We start from the raw sequence: 27,842 nt of genomic DNA on the forward strand, positions 1-27,842 counted from the left end.
TAACCCCCCCCCCCTCTTCTAGTCCAGTGGTTCTCAACCTTTTCAGGTCGCGACCCCCAAAATAATCATATTGTAACTGGGGACCCCCCACCCATTACGAGCACTAAGAGTTAAGGAATTAGATTTTGTATAGCATGGTTCTGTTTTGAAAATAGCAGATTGGCTATTTTCACAATTTCTGCCTCAAATATTTGACAATTTGGTCAATGTTTAATTTGTCATTTTAGAGGTATTAAAAAGTCCATAAACTGTCACGTTAGAAATGTGCAGATACCCTCTATACACTTAAACTTTATGTTGGTTTGTTAACTGTAGAGCGAACATTAAGTTAATCATCCGGGGACCCCCCCCAAAATAACTTGGCGACCCCTCTGGGGGTCCCGACCCACAGGTTGAGAACCACTGTTCTAGTCCATCTCTCCCGGTGATTTCATCCTGCTCTCCAAAAGCGCTCAGACAAGAGGTTGGTTGTCTTCACAGGTGGAGGGCAGTGACTCTGCACTGCCTTTGTAGATGGGCTTCTTCTGGGAGTGGTCGTCACTGTTAGAGGGAGGGGGGTGGAGAGAGAGAGAGAGGGAGAGAGATTGAGAGAGAGAGAGAGAGGCGTGATAATCATTAAATCGACCCTCCTCTGCACGGCACAGGCATAGTATACAGTAGGTGCCAGGGAGGTATGTGTGAGAAAATTATAGACTAGAACCCAGCGATCGACTCGAACATGCAGCCAGCCACCGACAGACAAGACATACTGTACACACACACGCACGCGCACACGCACACACACACACACACACACACACACACACACACACACACACACACACACACACACACACACACACAGACACGTACGTTAGTGTCATGCAGCTTTTCCACGCTACATTGATTGGATGGAACACGGCCACAAACATGCACATACGCCACATACTGTACTAGCCGTGCGGACGCCAACAGAGAAGCTGGCATCATGAGGAAGACTGTAATGTGTTCTTGTTCTAGGAGGCCACGCGCGCGAAGAGGTTAACCAGCACATCCACATGAGGTCACGCTACTGACATGCAGGGGCGTCACAAGGGGTAGGAAAGTGGGACTGAGTTACCAGGGCCCAAGGTGGAGGGGCCCTTGTAACTTTAGCTATTGAAAAATAGCAGATATACAAGCTCACAGCGCGGCACAGAGTGCCGCGCTGCGAGCTTGTAGATCTGCTATTTTTGAAAAGTCGTGAAAATGTGCGCAAATCTTTGAATATATGTATTTTTTAAGTGAACATTTGTAACTCAAATTTTGCTTCTGAGGGGGTCCCTGGAACTAAATATTTTGAGATGGGGGGACCTTCACATGAAAAAGTTTGAGCATCACTGACATGGAAACATAGGTTTCTTGGCACACATTTTCACGATTTTTCAAAAATAGCAGATCTACAAGCTTGCAGCGCGGCACTCGGTGCCGCGCTGTGAGCTTGTATATCTGCTATTTTTCAATAGTTAACATTCATGGGGGGCCCGCAGTGAATCCTTGTACCCAGAGCCCAGAACTGGGTGTGACGCCCCTGCTGACATGCACGCTGCCTCGCATGTACAGCTTTCAAATGGACATTTTTGCAAATGTCAGTTATCATTGCAGCAGGAGCTTTATTTTATTTTAAAAAAATTAAGTACTGTTAGGGCTGTCACGATTATGACATTTTACATGACCATTAATTGTCTCTCAAATAATTGCGATTAACGATTTAATTGTATTTTTGTCGTTGACAATTACATTTCTGTTTGGCTTGTAGGCTTTGAAATTGCACATGGCAGATATGACACATAACCTAATATACAAAGAAATGAAGGACATATTTCACAACTTTACACTTTGAGCTTGTAGATCTGCTATTTCCACTATTTTTTAAATGTTTGAACATATATAAACATCTTTCAACATGTAAACGATTATGACAACGATTATCACAAAATAATTGCGATTATGTCAAATAATTGCGATTATGTCAAATAATTGCGATTAGACGATTATGTAATAATTGTGACAGCCCTAAGTACTGTATTAGAGGCACTGCATTAAACTGGAGTTATTAACCGGGGCTTTTTCTGCAGACGAGGAAAGTGGTGTGAAAATCCAAGGGGAGAGCGGGGGGGTGGGGGGTCACAGAGAAAATCAAAGACGAGGGTCAAGCCACTCGAGTCCACTGAGACTGTGGATTATAGATTTGAAAACACCTTAACTATTATACAAACGCTACTGTAGCGTCCCTATTCTGGGGTGAACATTCGGCCAAAAATAGCGGATCTTCAAGCTCACAACGCGTCGCAAAAGCGACGCGTCGTGAGCTTGTAGATCTGCTATTTTCAGCGGAGAGCTAAAGGTAGCGGCCAAGTATAGAGCAGGGGTCAAGGTCAACTAAATACATAAGTGGTTTAAGTGGTTAGAGAACACAAAAGTGTGTGTGGGTGGTCTGCACACTTATATAAGAGAACTATAACGTCGTACAGTACTGTATGTGTGAGCACACTCACGCATCTCCCACACACAGTGGAGTACAAGCCAGTGCATACAGAATACACATATACAGTATGGGAGACGCTTAGGAAGAGAGAGAGCACAAATACAATGATGCACATTCTACACGCGTAGACAGAAATTTGACGGACAGATACGCGCACACATGGACACGCGCACGCCTTCACAGGCACGCACACACGCAGACACACACGCACACACACACAAAGTGGGTAACAGCCGTCATCAGCACGCTTGTACACTCACAAACTCATGCGCACGCAGGGATTGGCCTTGGTGTGTCAAAAGATGCCGGGAATGAAATATTAAAGCAATAACCATACAAAATACTGTATGGACAATTGCTGGGTGAATGATGGAGGCTGGGGGAGGATAAAGCACTATAAACAATGGCACGCACACGCGCACACACACACACACACACACACACACACACACACACACACACACACACACACACACACACACACACACACACACACACACACACACACACACACACACACACAGTCACACACACACACACGCATGCGTACAGTACAGGTAATGTGCACATGCAAAAATATGCACCAGCACGCATTCCTGTGTACACACGCGTGGTGACGCGGAAAACGCATTACACACACACACACACACACACACACACACACACACACACACACACACACACACACACACACACACACACACACACACACACACACACACACAGTAAAATCCTCAGCGTCAATTTAAGTCCCGACAATCGTGAAAGCCTGACCAATTTTCACACTCTCGGAGCGAATGATTTTACGGTGAACAAACACGGGTTATCCACCGGGAGAAGATGTTAAACATGTTTGTGGAAGAGATCATTACTAAAGATTAAACACACACACACACACGCACACACACACACACACACACACACACGCACGCGCACGCGCACACACACACACACACACACACACACACACACACACACACACACACACACACACACACATGAGATAAACAGTCCCCCCAGGCGCTCCAGTCTTACATGGGCCCCTTGCTGCTGCTCTTGGCCAGCTTGGCCCGGCGGCACAGGAAGGTGCTCACGGTGATGGTGAGCAGCAGGAGGGCCAGGGCGGTCCCCGAGGTCATCAGGATGAGGTACCCGTCACTGCTCTCCCACCAGCTGGCAGTCACTGAGGAGGACAGGGGCGTCACAAGGAGGGGGGGGGGGGGAGAAGTGGGACTGAGTTACTAGGGCCCAAGGTGGAGCTGGAGGGGCTACTTTAGCTATTCGAAAAATAGCAGATCTACAAGCTCGAGCTTGTAGATCTGCTATTTTTTAAAAGCTGTGAAAATGTGTGCAAATCTTCAAATGTATTTTTTAAGCGAACTCATATTTTGCTTCTAGGGCGTCCCTGGAACTAAATAGTTTGAGATGGGGGTCCGTGGCCAAATACATATCATTTTGGGGGTTCTTCACATGGAAACGTTTGAGCACCACTGACATAGAAACATAGGTTTTTCAAAAAACCTTAGAAATATTCAGACTACAAGCTCACAGCGCGGCACTCGGTGCCGCGCTGTGAGCTTGTATATCTGCTTTTCAATAGTTAAAGCACAAATTAATGCGTAATAATGTGTTCCCACTTCCCAGTCTAAGTGGGTTAAACCCCCTCCCCCTATGAAGAAATTCATGGGGGGCCCGCAGTGAATCCTTGTACCCAGGGCCCAGAATTTGGTGCGACGCCCCTGCACTGAGCGACAGAGGAGGGAATACATCAACCAACCGCCTGATATCAGAAGCCACTGCGGCCCCTCAGGCAAAACTCTTCTGAAGGTGACGCGTTGTTATGGAGGAAGACAGACTGTGGCCCACAGCGTTGAATGGGAGACGCGCTTAATTTACAACGGCAGCTTATTGTGTTGAAAATAGTGGCTCGTCGTGAGTTGCATGCCCTTGAGCGTAAGTGTGTGTAAACTGCTGAGTGCACCGCCATACTGTATGTTGTGGAGGGTTTAGCGAAAAGAGCTATTACAGAAAAATAAAATCAATACAATTTCCAACGTACAAGACAATGCTAAATAACAGACAAGATGCGTTTGCAGAAACGGCATGCTACAACTCAATTAGCCAGCTCTATGGAGGACTTAAAGTTAACAATAGACATAATGGAATTAAGGCTTGTGGGTAACCCATTCCACACACTGATTGCACTATAATACTGTAACTAAGTAGTAAGTACAGTATTATGTAAACTTAAAGTTGCTTACTTATTTGACTGATCGAATCTTTAATGTTTTTGAAGGTTCTCTCTTAACAGATTTAAATTAATTTCATGTCAGTTTGTGGTCCATACTTCAGCTTTTGATGTCTTCACATGCTGGGGAGCAATGTTTTATTATGTCTGTACACCATGGGGTCTTCAACAGGGGGTCCGGGACCCCTAGGGGGTCCTCAGAGTTACTACAGGGGGGATACCAAATCTTTGTGTGGTAGGATCATGTGTTTTACATTAACCATTTGAACCCTAGCATCCCTGTTTGATGGAACATAAGCTGTCTAAGAAATTCTATGAACATTTTGAATTTGCAACACATTTTTATACAATATGAGTGGGGGTCCCTGCTTCATCTCTCTCTCAGCTAAGGGGTCCTTGGAGATCCCTTCTGTACACCATGATGGAAGTTGAACAAAGGTTATTTAATGGTGGTTTAGTGGTGATATGTACCTCTGGCATGACGCAGAGGTGGGCTACAGTAAGGACACGCCACAATTACTCCCTGACACTTCCAATGATGAGAAACTGTTATTTCCACTATCTTAAAAAAGTTATTACCTATTTAATTAGTACATGGGCTTCCATGTGCCAAGATACGCTTCAGCATATAGAGAACTGACCGATGAGTCAATCTCAGCATTAATAAGATATCTTTACCATAATAAATAGCGTGCATCGATCATGACTGGCTTAATTGTGGTTTCAGAGGTTGCATATCATTTTAGTGATCGCAATCGTGAGGATTATGAATCTCGTTGGGTTGATTGGCCGGTGTTTAAAAAAAACCCACAGAGCAATCATCTCAGGTCGTTGATAAAGATGATGAAGACAGATGAACTGCCATAAATTGGATTAGTAGTAATGTTGTAATGAAATTAATTCTCCACTTGCTTTTCCTGAGACATGAAAATGTCTTTCTCACTCATACAGATTCACGCAGAGACCGTCGCTTCTCCTTAAGTCTCGTTAATACTGTAGCCAGGTAATGCAAAGACAGATAGGTCTCTATATATTTTTTAATGTACAGTATATGTTTGTATGTATTGTCTTTTCCGTCTGTGGTTCCCTGTGCATTAATAACTATGTTCTATCAAACATTTTGTAAAACTTGGCATTGTTTATTTAAATGGTTCACACACCCCTCTCTAGAAAAGAAGCTCTCCGTCCATATTGATTTTAAATGTTTTTGTCTACCGGTACTCAAAAGAAGACCTGCGATCAATAGGACCATGTGAGCTGTGAAACGGACAAAAATAGATGCAGTCCAAGACAGTACGTGCACAACTGCACATCCAATTATCCAGACAGACATTTTAACAGGTGCAATATAAAGACAAGAGAGAAGCTACGGTATCTGTACAGTGTTTGGGATTCTCTCAATGTGAACTGAGTCTACAATGTTTTGACCACAATGGTTTTCGTCAACTCAAGTAACCTACATAAAATATTTATGTATCTCACAAAAACCTTTCTGTTCAAAATGTTGTACACTTTAACCGCTTAAACCCTACAGTATATGTCACTTAAACCCTATATCAGGTCTATAGGCTCCCTCCTTTTCCCCGGTACACCAAATCTCTTCTGCAAAAATAGATTTGATGCATTGTGACCATGAAGTTTTCTTCAACTGATAAAAACGCTTGCTTTGCACTCTAATCTCTTTTGTCTGTCTGTACAATAAACCCTTTTGTAAATCCCGCCCCATTCTGCCCTGTTACTATGATGGGACATTAACCCTGGGCAGATTGTTTTTATAGTGGAAGTGGATGGGATTTTTTCCCCCTTCATAGCCTCATTACAGCTATATAAAGTACCAAAGGAAAAACACCTAGGTGATATTAATAAAAAGGGAAGACAAAGGTACAGTAGTTACATTGCAAAACAGGGGGTTTACCCGAAAATATATGTTTTAATGTGTTTAATCCCAGTGGGACAGAATCCTCTTTGCAGATTCTTTTATAGTGGAAGTGGATGGGATTTTTTCCCCCTTCATAGCCTCATTACAGCTATATAAAGTACCACAAAAAACACATCTACGTGATATTAATAAAAAGGGAAGAAAAAGGTACAGTAATTACATAGCAAAACAGTAGTTTTCCCCCGAAAAATAAATGTTTTAATTAGTTTAATCCTCTGGATCAGAGATAGAAAGAGAAGCGCATTGCATCTTGGGTACTAGGAAGAGGACAGAGAGAATGTTTCTCCTCACATAATAGGCTGGCTTTTCGTAATTCTGCCCATTTAAATTATATGTACCCAATCGTGACTCTTAGACCATTGATAAGGTACATGTGAACTAGTTTGTTGAAGCTTATTCGTTATGATGAGCGAGATCGCTTGACGCTTGCCGTCGCTATCACCGTACCGGCCGATCTCCGTGTCGCGCACTGCGGACAGTTTTTGAAAGCCTGAAGCAACATTCTCCACTGCACAAACTCCACCCCCGATAGCAAAAAGTGAATGTTTTTTTCTGGTTGGCCAGTCAGGGAGTCTCAGGGACCAATCAGAAGGCTGACAAACGGTCTATTCACGATCTGATTGTCTTTCTGTCTTTCTGTCCTCCTACATTGTTCTCCTCAGTGGGTTGACCAATCAATATGAAAATTGCACATGATGGGCATTGACAGTTGGCCTATGCAGGGAGTGACTAAAAGGCAGTTTATTAGCATTTATCTGAGCTCAATTACGACTGCTGTGGGTGCAGCTGTGAGAGCAGTGCCAGGGTTAATTCATCGCCAGGTGTTTCCAAACTGTGCTCTTACAGTAGCAAGCTGTACCTGGGCTCAGGGCTATAAAGACAGCGCCAGAGAGAACGGCTGCAGAGAAAGAGAGAGAGAGCTGTCTCAACAGTGCAAAGTTATAAAGGACTTTTGATATAACAATAACAGGCAGCATACCCAAGGCTGGCATCAGTTGTGTCAGCAACAACCCACAGTAGCACCCAGTGTGCAACAGTGACACAGCGACCAGACGGCGGACAGGGACCTTTCTACAGTTACGTGGCCGTTCTCATGCAGTTTTCTCCTCAGTGGGTTGGTATACTGTATCATAAAATGGATTGAAGCAGATTTTTGCTTTCCCCAAATGTAGGCTAAGCTGTTTATTTGCATTTTTGCCACAGGCTATGGGCTCTGTAGTGCCAGTTGTGGTCCCAAGTCTCAAGTCTGCACATAGTGTGGCTGTGGGCATCCCCTGAGTACGAACTAGTACTTCAAATTGATGAAACTGCCTGATGACTAAACTGTCGGTTCCTTTTTGAGTATGCTGTATATTGCTCTTACTCTAATGGCCAACCTAAACTTGGGCAGGTTTTCTGTCAATGTGTCACTCATTATCACTACTAGTTATGATCGGATAATTGTAAAAGGCAATATCAACATCCATGTAAATGTAATTATATGACGGATGCGAAAGCAATTACACTAATATTAAATATTTTAGTCAGCAGCGTGTTACTGGACATACCAGATAACACTTATCGAGTCATCTTTATTCTTTATTCGGATCCCCATTAGCTTCTGCTTCCTGGGGTCCACATAAAACATCACAAACATACAATATTCAAACGAACAACAACTGACCCTCGTCAGTCAAGTTACATTAAAATGCCAATAATAAAATACAGAAACATAGGTAAAACATCATGTACAAAAACAGATTATTCAAATTGTGTGGTCTCTCTGATTAATACTTTTTTAATAGATCTTTTAAATAAGTACTTGCTTTTGATTAGTTTCATATTTCCAGGTAATGAGTTCCATTGTTGGGTGGCTCTATAAATAAAATAAAAATGTTGTATTTCTGAATTTGGTTTAAGAAGTTACAAATACCCTGAGCTTACTTGTCTAGTTTGATTAGACCAGCATTAAGTAATTGATCTCTAAAGAAATCTGTCTTTCCCTCAATAATTGCATTTCTTGAAAATGTTATAATGCTAGATGTTAACTTCGCCTCAACAGTTAACCATACCAAACGGTGGTATCTCAAAGAGATAGACCTCCATGTCACTGATCTATTGGTGGTCTCCCCAAGCCAATGTCAGTCCTTTGAGCTACCAACACTATAAGCTTCATAAAACCACCTGCCCTGAACCTTTCACAGCTGAGCGGCTTATTGCTATTGGATTCTTGATTTTCTCTAAGCTCTGACTGGATATTAAATTATTTTACATTTTGAACCGTGCTGTGAGCACTGTGCTTGTCTTGACCTTTCTGTTGTGATGAGAATAATATCAGGTTACCTCATATTTCAAAATAATTTGTAAAAATACAAATATTATTCTATAAGCTGTGCACAGCTTCTACTTAACACTTGGCCAGCCGCTCCATAATCACTATAACATTCTGCCAGCAAGCCACAGGTATCGACTTAGGTGTTGAGTGCTTCAAGAACAGTTTTTGCCATATAACATAACGGCCTTGAACAAGGCATACAGAAATCTGTGAAATGAGGTTCATGCAATTGTTGCTTTATTCATGTTGTTCTTTTTGTGTATAGTATGTATCTGTATGTACAAGGGGAGCCATATGTTTGTCATCTAATCTAATCTTTCGTAGGAAATGAGGTGGAGACAGGAGCGGATGGTATTTTATTTATACATTTGATAACAAAAAAACTAAAGAAAAGGGTTTTGCACGAATTCAACTTTTTAGTTTTCTTCACTTTTGGTTCTCTTCACATTCAAATAAATAGTTTTGGCTACATAAGAACCTAGACCCAAATCCACAAGCCAACCAACAGACTGGGGTATTTCACAGTGTTAAAACAAAACAAAGCATCCTTTGAAAAGGCTTTCTAGTGTTTTTATGGAGTCGTTACCTGGCAGTACAGTGATGCTGATGGTGCGGCTCTTGATGAGTGAATCCATGATGGGGTGCTTGGCAAGGCATGTGTAGTTTCCTGCCTCCCGTGCCTGAACGTCCTGCAACTTGAGCTTAGAGGAAGGCAGGATCCAGTCAACACCCTGCGAGAGAGGCAGAGAAAGAGAGACAGACAGAGTAAGATAATGACAGAGAAGACTCAAATGGCAGGGCATAAACAAGATATTTCTGTGTTGACAGTTTCTCGGGCAACGAAACCTTCACAGTTACAAGCTGTAAATACACGACAGACATATCGTCACTGTCGGGCAGAAACCTTGTATCTCCAAGTTTCAAATGTGTACATTTTTTCGCAAAGTAAAGCCCTGCTTCATCATACAAGGCCGTCGCACAAAAGTAGTGAAAACAGCCGATCTACAAGCACACAACGCCTCGCGGTGCGAGGCGTTGTGTGCTTGTAGATCGGCTGTTTTCACTAGTTTAAATCATTTTCAAAATGATAAATACAAAACAAACGGTTTTACACATACAAGGTTTCCACCCAACATTGACGATAGTGGAGAATGAATGACAGACAGACAGACAGACACAGACAGACAGACAGACAGACAGACAGACAGACAGACAGACAGACAGACAGACAGACAGACGGACGGACGGAAGAGAGGCAAAGCAACAGATTAGGGACTGAAAATAGGAGACTTCCTTTATTGGCCGAGTTGTTTGTTGCCTTGAGAAAGCCAACAAATTCCCACAGCTACACGTTTTGCTTGTTCTCTTTGATCGACTGAGTGAGTGCAGAAGAGGAGAGGAATCTGAAAAGGGAGAAAGGAGTAGAAAGACGAGAGTGCTAGAGACAGAGACAGATGCCGAGAAGCAGATGGAGTGCCATAACCAGTAAGAGGAGGGAGCCAGAGAGGCGTACAGAGCATGGCACATTTCTCTTTTATTGGCTGAGTTGTTGCAGCTCTAAGAAAGTAAATGAACTCCAAAACAAGATGTACTTACCCAAGAGCACAAAAAAGATTGCAGGGAAAGAGAGAGAGAGGAGAAAGACTGGCCCAGAGAGACATCAGCAAGAGAGAAAGCCAGAGATCCAGCAACAGAAACATCCAGAGAAAAGCAGATGGAAAAGAGAGAGAAATACCCGTTGCCAACTGAGTGATGTTGTGGACCCTCTCAGGGCTATCTGCTATGTCCCACAAAAAGGGTATTTACCTGAGCGTTAATCCCGTTGAATGGGCACACATCAACAACGAGGCAATAACCTAAATAACGGCATCATCGGCAACGAAGAGGTACGACAACAACATGCCGCTAAAAAACAAGAGATAATGAGATGGCGAGGGAACGGGGATGAATTGTTGACACGAAAATAGCAGAGCTATTATGAGATAGAGCCCGGCACGAGGGGAGACAAATAATAGGACAAGCACGCGTACTGTATTGCAAAACAAAACAAACACGGGAGAAAGTGGAAGGGGGAAAAAAAGACATTACACCATGCAAATGATTTGGCTCCTGTGAGCCTCCGCTCCTGCCAAGAAAGTCCATTTCAATTTGAATGGGTCTGAATTAAGAGGATTTCCCATAAAGGCCCAGGTCTGGCACAAGCCGCATTTTGTATGCAAATCCACTGACTCCCAAAGCGGTGGACCGGCTCCTGCTCCTGTCCCGCTGTCATTACCGGGGGCCAACATGCCCACGGCGCCTGTCTGTCAAAACGGGGCCTCGTCGTGGCCATTTTCTGCCCTTCAGCTGTCCCTCACACATAAGTACGGCACTAGAGGACGTACAAGCAGATATGGAATGTGCACTGTCACACCAACACGCACACATGTGCGCATTATGTAAACACAGATGCAGGCACAAACACATACACGCATTACGCTCATTATGTCTTTGTGTACAATGTGTTATCTGTCATATCCAGAGATGTTGATGGGATTTATGTAAGCACAGGCACTAATAGATGGACAGGGAAATCACGCACGCTTGGTGAGCTGCTGTGTGTCCAAGATGCACACGTCAGTCACATTCCTAATGAAGATGTTTCACAAAAGAGGCAGTGCTTGTATGTATGTGTGCCACTGCCAATTAAAGATAATAACAAATAGAAAGATGCAATTCTGGGAAATTGTGTGGTTGCCGTGATGCAAGTCACGAGGAATCCTTCTTCTTCTTTCGTGTATCATTGTCCTAGATTGGTGGGCGACATTTTATTTCACAAGATTTCTTGTTACATAGGGGAGGCCATGAGGTGGCTGTCGTCTTCTCCCCCTTGCTGATGTCGGCCTAGGCAGGGTTTGAACCACTCACCTTCCACATGATTGGGCATTTGCATTAACCACTACACCAACGTCGCGCCCCACGAGGAAACCGTTGGGAAATTAATTCCGTCTTACTATTTATATTATATATTGTGATGTCAAGTGAAGCATGACCGAAAGCTTAACTTTGCTGTTGTGCTGCCGCCCAACACAGATAAACATAGGTTCACTTTACTGGGAAATAATTCTAGGACTGAAAACAATAGTGTGTTGCCTATGGAAACCACACTAATAAACTGGCATGGATAATACACCATACAAGGACAAACTGTATTACCGGTGTAAAATGTCCAGTGAATTGGATTGGGACTTCAGAGTAAAACCAGTTTAGAAGTGATCCTTTAACACGTTTATTAACATATCAAGGTGAATAACAGAGGGTTGAAGTTGTCAGTTATGTTTCCCTTCTCCCTGGAAAACCTCTAGCTGGAGGGTGATGATGTAATAACTCAACCCCACCACAGGGGAGCAGCATAACTCACCACTCATCAACTCTACAAAAGAAAATGTTCTTAATTCCCTTGAAAGGTGAGTAATTTGTTCATTTAAGCAAGCGCCAAACTGAATCTATCCACATCATTATTTTTTGGGGGGTTCACTGGCTGTTTCCAAACCTGGGGTCCAGGGAGACAAAAATAATGTTGTCTTTTTGGACGCAATCTGGGAACCCATTCAGTGAGGTGGTCCAATGGGTGGTCTCAACCTGGCATCCCTATTTGGGCGTGTCATTATTATTGTAAAGGAAAAAAAAAATTTAAAATAGGGGCACCTGCTGGTCTACCGGTCCAGGCGCATACCACATAGGCTTGGTGTAGCCTGACAGTGTGTCACTCGTTCGATTCCCGATCCCCACCAACTTTACTGCATGTCACTCCCCATCTCTATCCCCATTTCCTGTCAGTCACTGTCCAATCAATAAAGGCATAAAAGCCCAAAAACATATCTAAAAAAAAGAATAGTGAAAATAACCGTTAAATAAGCTCACAAAGCGATTTGTGCTATTCTTTTACGAGAACTACAGCATATAGTTTGTGTGTGCACACATGCATGTGTGTGTGCGCGTGTGTGTGTCTGAGCGCATGTGGTGGTCTCAGATGTAAGAAGTGGGGGCTCCAAGGGGGAAAAAAAGGTTGGGAGCCACCGGTCTAAAACCTCATTAAGCTGTTAAGCTGCTCTCCCATGCCATCATGGGGGTCTCAAACAGCCTGGGCTTCAATAGCCTACAAAGTCCCTCTTCTGTGGAGAGGAGGCCATAGAGGAAGAGAGAATGGTGATAGGGAACATCCTGTATGTGGCTTGAAAGAAAAAGAAATCGGAAGGAAGAGAGAAGACGAGAGAGAGAGAGAAAGAGAGAGAGAGAGAGAGAGGACAGAACCGAACAGAAAGGAATGGAACGGAACAGAACGACAGTGTGCTTGAAGAGAGTGTGAGGGCAGAGGAGAGTGGAAGAGACCTGAGGCAAGCTAACAAGAGAACTCTGAGAGAGGAGAGAGACAGAGAGCTGGTACCTCCAGCAGAGCCCCTTAATTCACACACAGTTCAAACCTCACCTCCTTTGACCACTGGTACTCCGGCTCCGCCGATGACCTGCTGGTGCACTCCAGCTCCACACTGCCCCCTACGGGCACCTTCAGCTCCACCACGGAGCCCAGGTAGCCCCTCAGGCCTGACTGGTGCATGATCAGGCTCTCCATGTCTGAGAGAGAGAGAGAGAGAGAGAGAGAGAGAGAGAGAGAGAGAGAGAGAGAGAGAGAGAGAGAGATAGATAGAGAGAGAGAGAGAGAGAGAGAGAGAGAGAGAGAGAGAGAGAGAGAGAGAGATAGAGAGAGAGAGAGAGAGAGAGAGAGAGAGGAGAGATGAGTCATTACCACTTACCAGGCACTGATGGAACAGGCGGCCCGAATGTACAGTACGCTGTAAAAGCGGCCTTTCCGAGAACACTGGAACGTGTGTGTACATGTGATTGCGGTGATGTTAGCGGGTACACACCCGGCGGTCTGTAAGCATGTTTGAGTATCTCTGACCCCCCACCAATCCCTATCCCACCCGCACGTTTGTTCGAGCTCAAGCCACGCAATCGATAGCAGTGATAATAGGCGTCATCTTCTCACAGTCTTTAGAGTTGCTGTGTTGTGAATAATGGCTCATTTTCGATAGACGGGGCCGCGCTCATCTAGCTTGTGACTTCTCCCTCGCTCTCTTTCTCTCCCTCTCTCTGCTTCTCTCACACTCTCTCTCTCGCCGACTCCCCTCCCGTTGTCCATCCTGATCATTGGCTTTTATTGATTACCCACACAAGGCCGGGGAGCTTATCAAACGGAATTACAGTCGATTGGAGGACTACTGAGAGAATAGGCATAATCAGGGCAGGCGGTATGACACCAAGCCCTGTGCGGTGCCTGTGGTTTTGTACTTAGTTGTGTGCTGGTGTCACGCATCGAAAATAGCAGAAAATAGCTCAGAACACGAGCTTGAAGATTACCGGTATCTACTTTCAATGTGCACACATAATAACTCAGTCGATCACAACATTCTTAACTGCATTCAGTTTATCACACACTGTGGTCAATCAGTAAGCGTTCTGCAGTTGTTTTGTAGTGTAATGCATGTCCTACCCCCGATTCAAACCTGGCTCTCCCACGCAAATGCAGACATTTTTACCACTGAGCTAATAGAGTCTGCATTCTTGCTCAGGGGATAAATTAAATTCTGACCGTCAGGCAGTACCACTTGTCAACCTGTAGTGGACAAACCAGACTAAGGATATAAATGTCTCAAAAGACGAGCAGACCAAGTTACTGGACACTATGTTATCACGCTCTATCACACAAATTGGTAAAATAAAATAAGAAATTCACACCCAGTGTGAAGTGAGTGGTGCCATTTATAAGTTCATTTCATTAAGCTTGGCCAAAGTGACCCTGAGCGTACAAACAGACGCAGGACAAACGGACAAAGCCAGATGTACAGTAGGAGTGTTTCGCTGCACCACTCAAAAAGTTTACATAGTGCAGCTGTATGAGTATTTTATGTATGATTTATGTGTTTTTCTATCCCTTGCTGGGAAGAAAGCAGTGTCCACCACGTCTGACAGATTGACGTTCCCTCCTGCCGGCTGCATGGGTTGAGGGAGGAAAGGCTTTCAGAGTGTCAGACTGTCTATGGCTGTCAGCTTGTTTGTTTTTCCCCCATGTTCTTTCAGGTGGTTTCATGTTTCCTTACTAGTTGGAAAGGGTAGAGTACGCATCGCCATGCCACCAACGTCTTCCTTTTCAGAGGATAAAATGAATGCGCTGCGCTCCTTGTCTGTGCACTTCACAGTCAGGCACTACCTTGGTTTTGGAGTGAGTTATCCGACAGGATGGAGAGACAGACAGCGATCAAAATCCTAACTTCTAAAAATTTCATTTCTCTTTGACTCACTTGAATCGCTTTTCTGCAGAACTTCTTCGACCAGCAACTTTCTAACACACACTTTCCCTCTCTCACTCTCTCACAGTGGCGTCACAAGGGGGGGAAAGTGGGACTGAGTTACTAGGGCTCAAGGTTGTAGGGGCCTTAATTATGTTATACTTTAGCTATTGAATAATAGCAGATATACAAGCTCACAGCGTGGCACCAGTGCCGTGTTTCGAGCTTGTAGATCTGCTATTTTTTTTTTTAAGTCGTGAAAGTGTGTGTAAATCTTTGAGATGGGGGTCCGTGGCCAAATACATATCATGTTGGGGGTTCTTCAAATGAAAAGGTTTGGGCACCACTGACAAAGAAACATAGGTTTTCCAAAAAACTGAAATATTCAAAGACTTTCACGATTTTTCAATAATAGCAGATATATATGTATATAATATTATTCTAATATTTTTCAAGTTAAAGCACAAAATAATGTGTAATATTGCGTTCCCAGTCTAAATGGGTTAAACCCCCACCCCCTTTAAAGAACATTCATGGGGGGCCCGCAGTGAATCTTAGTACCCAGGGACCAGAATTTGGTGCAACACCCCTGTTCAGCACTCACAATGCACTGTGATGTTCAGTATTTCCGAGGCATTGCCGGCATCAGACACACAGCGGTAGGAGCCACCGTGGTGCTCCGTCATGGGGCCCTCCACAAACAGCCGGCCCTCCTCGCGGTGGGAGAACAAGGCTCGCCAGGGCCACCAGCATCGACCCATGTACCAGTTATCTTCATCTGGCAGCTGAATCCATAGGGACTGGAGGTGGAGAGACAAAGAGACAGAGAGAGAGAGAGAGAGAGAGAGAGAGAGAGAGAGAGAGAGAGAGAGAGAGAGAGAGAGAGAGAGAGAGAGAGAGAGAGAGAATTAAAACAAAGAGGGGCAGATAGGTATACCGACACATGTCAATACACGATGATTACTTTTCAAGCGTGGCCTAGTTGACACGTCCCTTTGGGCTTTCTAAGCACTGCAGTACTGCACTAATCTGATAATCATTGCTTAATTGTGCCTTGATCAAACATGCAGATGAAAACGCTATAGAATTGCTTACCTCCTGTAAATATCTTCGATTTATTTTATTTTATTTATCTTTTTCTTTCTTCTTTATGAATGCTTTTTTCCCTTTTGTTATTGATGATATCCTATGCATACTGTGTTCTATCCATCTGTCTTTCAATGTTATATGAGTTCCTGTGTAAATAAGCCAAAAAAGCTTACTAGGATCTTTAGTTGTACCAGTGATTTGTACTGTCATGAAACTGTACTTCCTATCCAACCTTCCAATAAACTTTTCAATCAATCCCATTTCAGCCTACCAACAACATATTAGATTACTCCTAACCAAAATACAAAGAGCAGGAAGAATTGAACAGCAAATCCTTAAATAAACTAAATAGCTTTAGACACCAGAACGAGGTTCGATGGCCAACAAGCACTAGATATTCTCTCTCAAATCGTACTATAGTGAACAGTTGGGACAAAATCTGACCATGCTTCACCCGTTGGTTTGACACAACGGGTGGGAGAATGCCTTGACAAGCAGCAGTGTTTTGCAGTCACTAATGAGAGACAGCAGAGTCAGACAATGTGAGCTTGTTCTCGTTATCACTATTGCTTACTTATAGACCAGTCTAGTGCCTTGAAAATGTTGCTGAAGAGGTTATTATGAATAGGAGTCTTATTCAATGTTAGGTATACACAAGTAAAATATAAATGCAATTATGAATAAAAAAGCTTTTTAAGAATAAATGACGTGCAGTCATGGCAGGTTAACTCAGCTGAATGTAAATCAAGTCAGTGCTTCGTTTTATTCAGCATACAGATTTCAGCATTAAATCAGGGAGTACTGTTAATAGGCAGAGGAGCGCGTTTTTTTTTGCCGGCTTTAAAGCCATTTGAGACCAGGCGGTCGAGTCAGACCCAAGTCGTTTGACTTGTGAAATAATTCATTTGATTTGACCTTGTGTTAAAGCCATACTGTGTAAGATGCCCAACTAGTGGTCATTAGCCCTATAGCAAACCGCGGTCGCGTCCGCGTCTTTCGGACGTTTTTCGTACCTTCAGACCCCCGCGTCTGCCTCCACCTCGCTGAGATCTATCTTTTAAGGGGTCCCTTGTTCCTGTGCGTTCAGTAATTCCAGAGATACGGACTCCTTCACCCTGCCTGGTAGGCGAAATTACCTAGAGAAGGGATGGTACAAACGGGCGACAACAAATATGGCTGCCATAGCGACCCCACTTCAAGATGCGCTGTGATTGGCCGGCAGTTGTATAACCCTCGCTGTGATTGGCCGGTAGTGTGATGACGCAATTTTGGCGCGAGATCCGGTCCACGGCAAGGATCTCAGTTTACATACAGAGAAGGCTTTACAGGCTGAAATTCACGGCGCGGATCTTCTAAAACTTTTGTGATTTAATAGTTAGGAGAATTTTAAGATTTGTTTTATAAAAAAAGTTACATAGTACAACTTTAAGCACACTCACCGTCTTGCGGAATTCAAAGTGGACCTGGCTCAGGTTGAGTTCAGGACCGGAGACCAGACACTCCAGGACCACCCTCTCATAGCGCAGGACCGGCTGGGTGGGCCCCTTGATGGACAGAGTGCCTAGTGGAGAGAGACACACAGACAGACAGACAGACAGACAGACAGACAGACAGACAGACAGACAGACAGACAGTGAGAGGGGACAAGGACAGACAGAGATATTTAGATATCGTCGTTGTCGGGTGGAAACCTTGTATGTCCAGGACCGTTTGTTTTGTATTTATCGTTTTAAAAATGAACTAAACTGGTGAAAACAGCAGATCTACAAGCACACAACGCCTCGCACCGCGAGGCGTTGTGTGCTTGTAGATCGGCTGTTTTCACTACTTATGTGCGACGGCCTTGTATGATGAAGCAGGGCTTTACTTGGTGAAAAAAACGTACAAACTTGAAACTTGGGGATACGAGGTTTCTGCCTGACAGTGACGATATACAGGACAGATTTGCATGTTAAGCGTTAAGCTGATAATCGTACCCAGAGGGGCCACCACTGGAATAAGTTGCAATGCCGATATTTCTGATATTTATATAACAGCCCCGGCATGCAAATTAGTTCAAGGCTCATAGCTGCAGTTCTCCGAAAATATGTGTCAAAAAGGATTGTGTAAGGGAGAAGTGTTGCTCAGTAGTGCTTTCGCGGCCGGACGTGACCGGACGCCGTCAGGCCAATATATTTCCCACATGCACGCGCAGGAACAGCACGGAACAGTGCATGCTAGAACCATAGAGCAGGGGTCTTCAACGTTTTCAGGCCGAGGACCCCTTAGTTGAGAGCGGGATGAAGCAGGGACCCCCCACAACCTGTTCATAGATTCCATATAGTTTAATCGTTTGAAAGCACAATCATCAGTGTATTTTGGATTCATGTCAATTTGTGTTTTCAGATATTTAAGCACTGGAACCGTCAATACATATAAACTTGACCTTTCACTCTGTACTTAGTCTGCTCTTTTCCCCTCTACATCAAGGCTCTTTGACGAAAATAGCCGAGCTTGTAGATCGGCTATTTTCGGCTAAAGTTCTCAGAATATGGACGTTAGGGTTCAAGTGGTTAATATAAAAAAGGAGAAAAAAGGTTTCTATCACACAACGATTTGGAGGACCCCCTGTAGTAACTCTGAGGACCCCCTAGGGGTCCCGGACCCCCTGTTGAAGACCCCTGCCATAGAGTTATAATAGTCTTTGTTTCTATATGTTGCTATGATACATAACATGCAGGTACAAAAGCAAAGAAATGGGAGTGAAGGAATTGATTGATTGATTTTGTTTGACAATTTCATCTTAAAAAACATGCTGTTGGGCTCTGCTGAGAAAGCTAAACCAGCGCCATACACACGTAAATAAAAATATAAAAGTCAAGATTATAACACAATACATTTCCATTGTGGTCTCTTAGGAAAGGGGTGGGAGCAGCAGTTTCTACAATGGCAGGAATGGCACAGTAGCATTCAATAATATATATAGGCCTATTATATACGATAATCACCTGGGTCTGCACAGCCACTCAATATGTTATTTATTTTTATTGACCTTTATTAAACCAAGAGAAAGAAGAAAAAAAGGCGGAGGTTCTGCCCTGGTCTCCATGTCTTCAGCCTCGCAGAGACAAAAATAGCCATATTGTGTAAAGGTTTTTTACCAATTACCCGAATGCCCCCACATTAATTATTATCATAATTAATAATAATCATTAAAAGTCTCTTCTCTTAGGAAGCCCTGGGAGGTTAGATGTCTAAATTGCAAGGACGTGCAGAGAATGTTAGAGAGGCAGGGGCTGTAATTTCTAAAACGGCCTGTTGGTGAAAATATTGAAAATAGCAGACCTCCAAGCTCTCAACGCGTCGTGCTGCGACGTGTTGTGAGCTTGGAGGTCGGTTATTTTCGGTGCTTGATACCACATTGAACTAAGCATAATCAAGTGAATACTGGAGATGTGGCGTAACGGCATGGATTTCTACACAGAGAGGGCAATTCTTTCAACATAATATGCCGCAATCAAGTTCAGGAGAGTTTTGACAATCAAATTATCTTGAATCTGCCTTCAGGTATGGCATGTAAAGAGGGGCATTTGCATTTCTTTCACCATAGTAAAACTGCATTCATGGTCTGGAGAGGGCATTTTTTACAGACGGATAAAAGGGCAGAGGCTCAAGCCCCCTTTGATGTCTATGTGTGCACGTGCCTGCTAAATTGATAGAGGTAGATGTTTGAAACGGTGTTTTTTTGTAGCTAGCCAAGTGTGACCAGACTACACTATTGCTGCAGAGTCAAGTGTTGCTCAAGCCACACTCTGCGTCAGTGGTGTAAAGTAACCAGTGGCGTTAGTTCAGAAAAAGCTAAGGTATGGCAACATGATGGTGTCTCGCACGCGCGACTTCGCGCGCATGCGAGACACCAGTCATGTTGCCATACCTTAGCAACAGGCATGATACATTTATTTTAAGTACATTTTATTTTTCCCCCCGTTTCTGCGGTTTCTTGGGCTGGATATGGCAGCCTGGAATGGTTGTTCAAGTGCAGCTAAACTTGGCATGTTAGTAAACGTGCCACAATTAACAATAATTTTGTTAGTTGTTGTTGTTTGTTTAGTTTTGGTGCGCTGGTACAGGGGCTGCACCGCGACTCAGCGTGTCACGTATGCCTTGATGTGTTACAAATGTTTGTATATATGTTTTGAATACATGACTGCTGTGTCGTAAGACAAATTTCAGTGTGAACTGACAATAAAGTACTATATCATATCATATATCAATAATGAATTGCACCTGGACCTTGGGTATGGCAGCTGCATACCCCTGCCATACCCAATTGACGCCCCTGAAAGTAACAGAGTATATTTACTCAAGTACTGTACTTAAGTACAGTTTTTAGGTATTTTTTACTCTACTGGAGTACTTCCAGTTTTCAGTACTTTTACTTATACTCCACTACATCTCAGAGGCAAATATTGTAGGCTACTTTTACTCCACTACAATTATTTGAAAACTTTAGTCAGATACTTTGTAGATGATTTGATTATTATTACAAAACATACATAACCACTTCAGCCCTATTTACAATTCAGACATTTGATCTACGATCTACAAGCTCACAATGCGTCACAATGAGCTTGTAAATTGGCTATTTTCAAATGGCTCTGCTATTTTAGATCTGCTATTTTCAAAAGATTTTTATTTGTGAAACATTCTGCTGCAAAATGAGTACTTTTACTTTTGGTACCTTAAAGGAGTAATTCACCCCCAAAATGACATTGTTTCTATTGATTACTCCATGGAGACTTGAGTTCAATAATATCTTTATGTATTTGTCGCATTCCTAAGACAAACAATTGATTATAGTATATTTTACCCCATTGATTCCGGATGGGCCGGAATCAATGGGGGTACATTTATTGTTTTTTTTTAAGATTTATTTTTGGGCTTTGAATGCCTTTATTTGATAGGACAGTAGACTGACAGGAAACGGGGATCGGGAATCGAACCGGCGACGCCAGCAGGCATCATAGCCTAGTAAGTGGTACGCGCTTTGACCACTAGGCCATAGCAGGCGCCCCAGGGGGTACATTTATTGTAATCAAATTATTGTCTTAGGAATGCAAAAAAAAAAAAAAAATACTATTGAACTCAAGTCTCCATGGCATGGCTCATGAGTAATCAATAGAAACAATGTAATTTTGGGGGTGAACTACTGCTTTAAGTATATTTTGATGCCAATACCTTTGTACTTTTAGGACAGTGTCACACAGGACTTTTATTCTGCCAATGCATTTCAAAGGGAATGGAGTTTTTCCTTTTCTTTTCTTTTTTTAGCAGAAATCCTCAAATGACCTCAAACCACTCCATTCCCATTGAAATGCATTGGCAGAATCCGCCCCGTGTCATAGGTAGAATAAAAGTGTGGTGTAACTGATGATGAGGTGACATTATATTATTATGTAGCAGTGAATACCTTGTGTTGTTAGTAGGGCTGTCACAATTATTACATAATCGTCTAATCGTGATTATTTGACCTTATCGCAATTATTTTGTCATAATCGTCATAATCGTGAATGTTGAAAAATGTCCGAAGTAGTGGAAATAGCAGATCTACAATGCGACGCGTTGTGAGCTTGTAGATCGGCTATTTCCACTATCAAAGTAATTTTTTAAGTAGTAAGTTGTCAAATATGTCAGCCATTTCTTTGTATACCGGTATTTAGGTTATGTGTCATATCTGCCATGTGCAACTTCAAAGCCTACAAGCCAAACAGAAATGTAATTGTCAACGACAAAAACACAATTAAATCGTTAATCGCCAATTATTTGAGTGACAATTAATCGTCATGTAAAATGTCATTTCGTGACAGCCCTAGTTGTTAGATAGAATTTGAACACTGAGAACTTGGACAAAAACACCATTCGTAGATAAGGTTATAGAATTTAGGGAGTAACTACAGGTTGAAGGTCACACAGCTGCCAGCAGAAGAGTGGGCCTTTGTTTTATGATTCACAAGGCTTAGTAAAGGATCCAATGTTTTAGCCAATTATAAGCAGTCAGGAAGAGGAAGTTAAATAAATGTTTTCTACGTCACTGTGACCGAGCCCTTACTCAAGTGTTTTGTAATTCCAGACTTTTACTTTTAACAGAGTATTTCTACCTTGCAGGATTGATACTTTTACTTCAGTAAAGCCACTGCTCTGCGTAAATGAGGGAAGTATTATTAAACATCAGGGAAATGGTTAACAGCATGATTGATGCTTGACTGCGTCATTGGAGCACTGAGTTTGTTTTGAAGCCAACTAGCCTATACAGTCTTTTTGTAGCACGTCACACCCGTACAGGGGCGTCACACCAAATTCTGGGCCCTGGGTACAAGGATTCACTGCGGGCCCCCCATGAATGTTAACTATTGAAAAATAGCAGATATACAAGCTCACTGCGAGCTTGTAGATCTGCTATTTTTGAAAAATTGTGAAAATGTGTGCCAAGAAACCTATGTTTCCATGTCAGTTTTTCATGTGAAGGACACTTCTTGTCATTGGTGGCCTATTGCTTTGTTGCTGTGTAAACGCGAAATCAGATTTAAGGGGGAATTAAACTCAGTTCAGCACTATTCTGGAGTTATTTACCAAGTTATTTTCCAAGTTGCTTGATTCAATATTTAGATTTTTGATTTTCATTTGCTCAGAATATCAAATAAAAGTCAATTGAACTTCAAAACACTGACAACACGTCCCTGGTTCTGGTTACTGATTGTCCTATTCTGCATGGGGAGACCTTCATTTTTTAACATTTAACAGAAAATATGAATATTATTTTCAACTAGAAATACTGTTCCTTCGAAACAGTGTGGGCTCGGTTCCAACCCAACAAATAGGATACTTTAAGGTACTGTAAGGTACAGTACCTTACAGTATTGTACTGTACCTTACTATACTGTACTGCACCTTACTGTACTGTACTGTACTGTACTGTACTGTAACTTACTGTACTTTACTGTACTCTACTGTACTGTACTTTACTGTATTCTACTGTAACTTACTGTACTTTACTGTACTCTACTGTACCTTACTGTACTGTACTCTACTGTACCTTACTGTACTGTACTGTACCTTACTGTACTATACTATACTGTACTCTACTGTACCGTACTGTACCTTACTGTACTGTACTCTACTGTACCTTACTATACTGTACTTTACTGTACTCTACTGTACTTTACTGTACTCCACTGTACCTTACTGTACTTTATTCTACTTTACTGTACTTTATTGTACTTTACTGTACTCTACTGTACCTTACTGTACTGTATTGTACTTTACTGTACCTTACTGTACTGTACTCTACTGTACCTTTCTGTACTGTACCTTTCTGTACCTTACTGTACTTTACTGTACTCTACTGAACCTTACTGTACTTTTACTGTACTCTACTGAACCTTACTGTACTGTACATATTATATGTGTTCTAGATCTACATTTTTGATTCTGTGTTTGGGAACCAGCAACTGTCAAATGGACTCCAACTGTAGTGGAGTATATTGAGTGCATATACTGTAGGCTAACAATCCCAGATCACATATGTCCTCCACTATGTCTATAACCAAGGCGTTCTTCTATGTGGCCACTCCAGACTGAGGAGTGGAGCATGGCTTTTATTGTGTTTGTGGATCTGACTTGGAAATGCATTGGTTTTGATATCTCCCTGACAACCAACAACAACCACTAATATGGCTGACTGTCCCTGCGGGCGCTAGGATATATGGCTATGGGATTTACATCCCATCGCCCGGACTTGATTCTTGATCACAGCTGTGTAATCAGTAGAGTGGAGAGGGACATTTATTTATAGTTTTAACTATAACTATAGTTTTATACATCACACAGCTTAGACATTTGGATCAAATCAGAGAGCAGACCTGTGTGAACGCAATGATATAGATAGCATATCTGAAGTGTGAACACTGCAGCCACAGCGCCTTAACATAAACATGGGTCTATTATCCTTCTCTCCACTCTGGGGACCCATTGGAAATGCATTGGGTGCTTAAAGTTAAACATTTTTATTTTTTTATATTTATACTACAAAACATTTCAAAACCAAAAATACAAGCACACTTGTCCTCAGTAAGCTGAACACATAAAAATTTGAATGGTGTTGAAAGGTGTAAGCGTTTAAGAGATGAATCGCGCCAAAGTTTTGAGGATACTGACTGACTGATAGATAAATAATGAAGATAACATACGTGTGCTCGCCTTCCAGGCGAGCCCACAATTAGTTTAACGTGGAGTTTGAAGTTGCATAGGATTATAAATGAGGTCTGATTAAACAAATATCAAAATATTGAATCAAGCAAAGTCAGAGTCATGAAAGATTACTCCAAAAGTGAAATTCCATTTAAATAAAATACACTTCAAAAGTGAGAAAAAGATTGCACATGTTTTGCAGCATGGGTCAGCACTGGCAGTGTGGTCAAATCATTGACTTGTTGTTTTTCTTTTTTCTTTTTCTTTTAAGAAAAACTGTCTGTAACCCCCTCATGTTCCTGTTAGTATTTACCTGTACTTTAAAGGCCCAATTCAGGATTGTGTCGAATAAATACATTAGGTTATAGGCCTATAGGCCTAGTCACATACATTCATAATGATTTGTACATGGAAAGCCCCTCCACAAAATATAGTCTTATAGTGTTAATCATTCGATGAATGAGTCGCCCGGAGCATAAAAACATGTTTTTTCACTTCTATTTTTATTTGGTGACCCATTTGTTTATGTTTGGTTCACTGATTGTGCCTTCTAGTTGTCAAGGCCCAGGCACATTAAACTGCTGTGGTCTTGTGATTAAGTGTAAGTTCAAGCAGGTTGTTTACTCAGACTCCAGCAACCAGCCACTTCCTCTTTCCACTGCTTTGTTTCATGATTGAAACTGGAGCTCTGCCAAACACACCCACAGACAAGCAGTGCAAGCACCACTGACCAAAACACTGTGGCCCCCTAGTGGCCAGTACTGGAAGATAAACACAAACACAATGCACTTGAGAGAGAGAGAGAGAGAGAGAGAGAGAGAGAGAAAAACAATTTAATCATATATATAGCGTCACTGTCGGGCAGAAACCTCGTATCTCCAAGTTTCAAATTTGTACGTTCTTTCTCAAAGTAAAGCCCTGCTTCATCATACAAGGCCGTCGCACAAAGGTAGTGAAAACAGCAGATCTACAAGCACACAACGCCTCGCGGTGCGAGGCGATGTGCGCTTGTAGATCGGCTGTTTTCACTAGTTTAAGTCATTTTTTAGAATGATAATGCAAAACAAAACAGTTTTGGACATACAAGGTTTTCACCCGACAACGACGATATATATATATACTGTATGAGTGTGTATAGTATATAGCATGGGTTGGCAACCTTATAAGGCATAATATGATCACTTAGCTTATGATCCCAAAGCTGGCGTGTTCTCCCAGTGCCAGACAGTGAAAACCACCGCTTGCTTTCATGACTTACCGTCATTATAAACTGCTAATTAGAATAATACAAGCATAAATATAGGACTGACCTTCAAGGTTTGAGCTCCTGGAGCAACACTGCGAATTAATCTACATAATCGACAATGGAGGGGATGGTGGTGGGGGGATACTTTAACCAATTACAAGCTTAAATTGAGTTTAAGTGAACTGGTAAATCTGATATTTTTTTTCTATTTGTCCTATGCTGAAGTACAATATTGTCACTGTCAGGCAGAAACCTTGTATCTCCAAGTTTCAAATTTGTGTGTTTTTCTTTTCGTAAATATACTTCATCATACAAGAAGAGTATTGCATAAAAGTAGTGAAATAATAATATAAAAAGGAAGGTTTTGGACATACAAGGTTTCCACCCGACAACGACGATATAGTATATTATTTATTTAATAATGAAACCAAACAAAGAATGAGTCAATAATCTAATATGGATAATAAAGGTCAAATCCATTCTGACGATATGAGTATAGGTAGAAATGCTTTATGGTTAAAAGATGTTTTTTTTTTTTATCAGGTCCAGTGCCCAGTCTGATCACATGGTAGAACAGGTGGTTGCCCACCCCTGGGCCCTGGTAAACAGTGAAGGATTCATTTGAGTTTCTGTTCTTAATGCTAAATTCCCCTCACAAACAAACACTTCCTGCTTACATTTCACAGAAACAAGGGGAAATCCACCTTGACATTTTACATGTTTCCCTAAAACAGTGGTTCTAAATAATGTTGTGTAAAGGAGCCACACATTTATACATAATTAAGCAATTTGAAAAGGTTTTGTGCCAGGAGAAGAGTTTTGTTAAATACAATTTAGTACAGACTTCTCCAACTCCAAGATATAACCAGTGGAATATCATTGAAATTGAACTATTTCTCATTTTGCTTTGGGCCCCCAGGAAGCCCCCCATGGACCCCTGGGATCCCTGGACCCCGCTTAGAGAACCCCTGCCCTAGAATACAACAGACAGGACAACAGTAGGCTTGTATGTGGCAGGTAGGATGACATGCAGGCACAAACTGACCACCATATAGTAGGCAAATAGTAGGCAAAGTGAACACACACACGCACGTACGCACGCACGTACGCACGCACGCACGCACGCACGCACACACGCACGCACGCACGCACGCACGCACGCACGCACGCACGCACGCACGACACACACACACATACTCACAAACACACACAGTAACAGGATATAGGTGGGCACCAACTAAGTACGTTTCTTCCAAAATGTAAAAAAATATATAATAATAATAATGTAAATGTTTTCAATTAGAGTAAAGGTCTATACATATAAAAACATTCTTAAACATTTGACAATTGAGGTCTAATATTTCTACAGTTGCTACAAAACCTGTATATCCAGTCATCTCGGGGCATAAACAAGAAGTACAGTAGAAGGATACTTTTAAAGGGCCAGTTCACCTCTGGGACAACCAGATCTTATTTTATTGTTGTTTGGGACAAGATCAACACAATCCTGAGTTATTTTTTGTGTTCAATCTGTGTTTTGAGATATTTTAGTATTTCAGCATGAATTGCATCATTATGATGCAGCATGATGACTCATATGATGCAAAATGCAAACAACAATAAAATAAGATCTGGTTGTCCCAGAGGTGAACTGGCCCTTTAAGTCTGACACATAAGATTTTATTTAACAGTTGCCAATAGCCAATTTTAGGTGCCCCCCCCCCCCCCCACTCACACACACACACACACGCACACGCACACACACACAAACAACATGTTAGTGGCACATGTGTGCACCATATTTACCATAACTGGCGTGGAACAGGGCAAGCGTCAGTATCCCCACGAGTTCTTTCATGACTGTATATCCAAGAACAAAGGTCTAGCAAAAAAAGATTGAACGTGTTGTTCTTCCTTGTTTAAACTGGCATGAAGTGAAAGTATG

The 27,842-nt window shown here is 42.4% G+C and overlaps 1 protein-coding gene across 1 annotated transcript; it reads right to left on the bottom strand.

The window, feature by feature from the left end:
- Nucleotides 1-23: 23 nt before the first annotated feature.
- Nucleotides 24-27,842, bottom strand: LOC308280008 (cell surface glycoprotein MUC18). The gene is made up of 7 exons (XM_080720255.1): nt 27,704-27,842; nt 17,865-17,986; nt 15,941-16,136; nt 13,476-13,621; nt 9,594-9,738; nt 3,542-3,689; nt 24-540 (listed from the first exon to the last, which is right to left on the bottom strand). The coding sequence occupies exons 1-7, from the start codon at nt 27,753-27,755 to the stop codon at nt 453-455; spliced, it is 897 nt and encodes a 298-aa protein (XP_080576381.1). The 5' UTR covers nt 27,756-27,842; the 3' UTR covers nt 24-452.

Source organism: Nannobrachium achirus, assembly GCF_963921795.1.
Source record: "Nannobrachium achirus genome assembly, chromosome: 2".
NCBI classification, from domain to species: Eukaryota; Metazoa; Chordata; class Actinopteri; order Myctophiformes; family Myctophidae; genus Nannobrachium; species Nannobrachium achirus.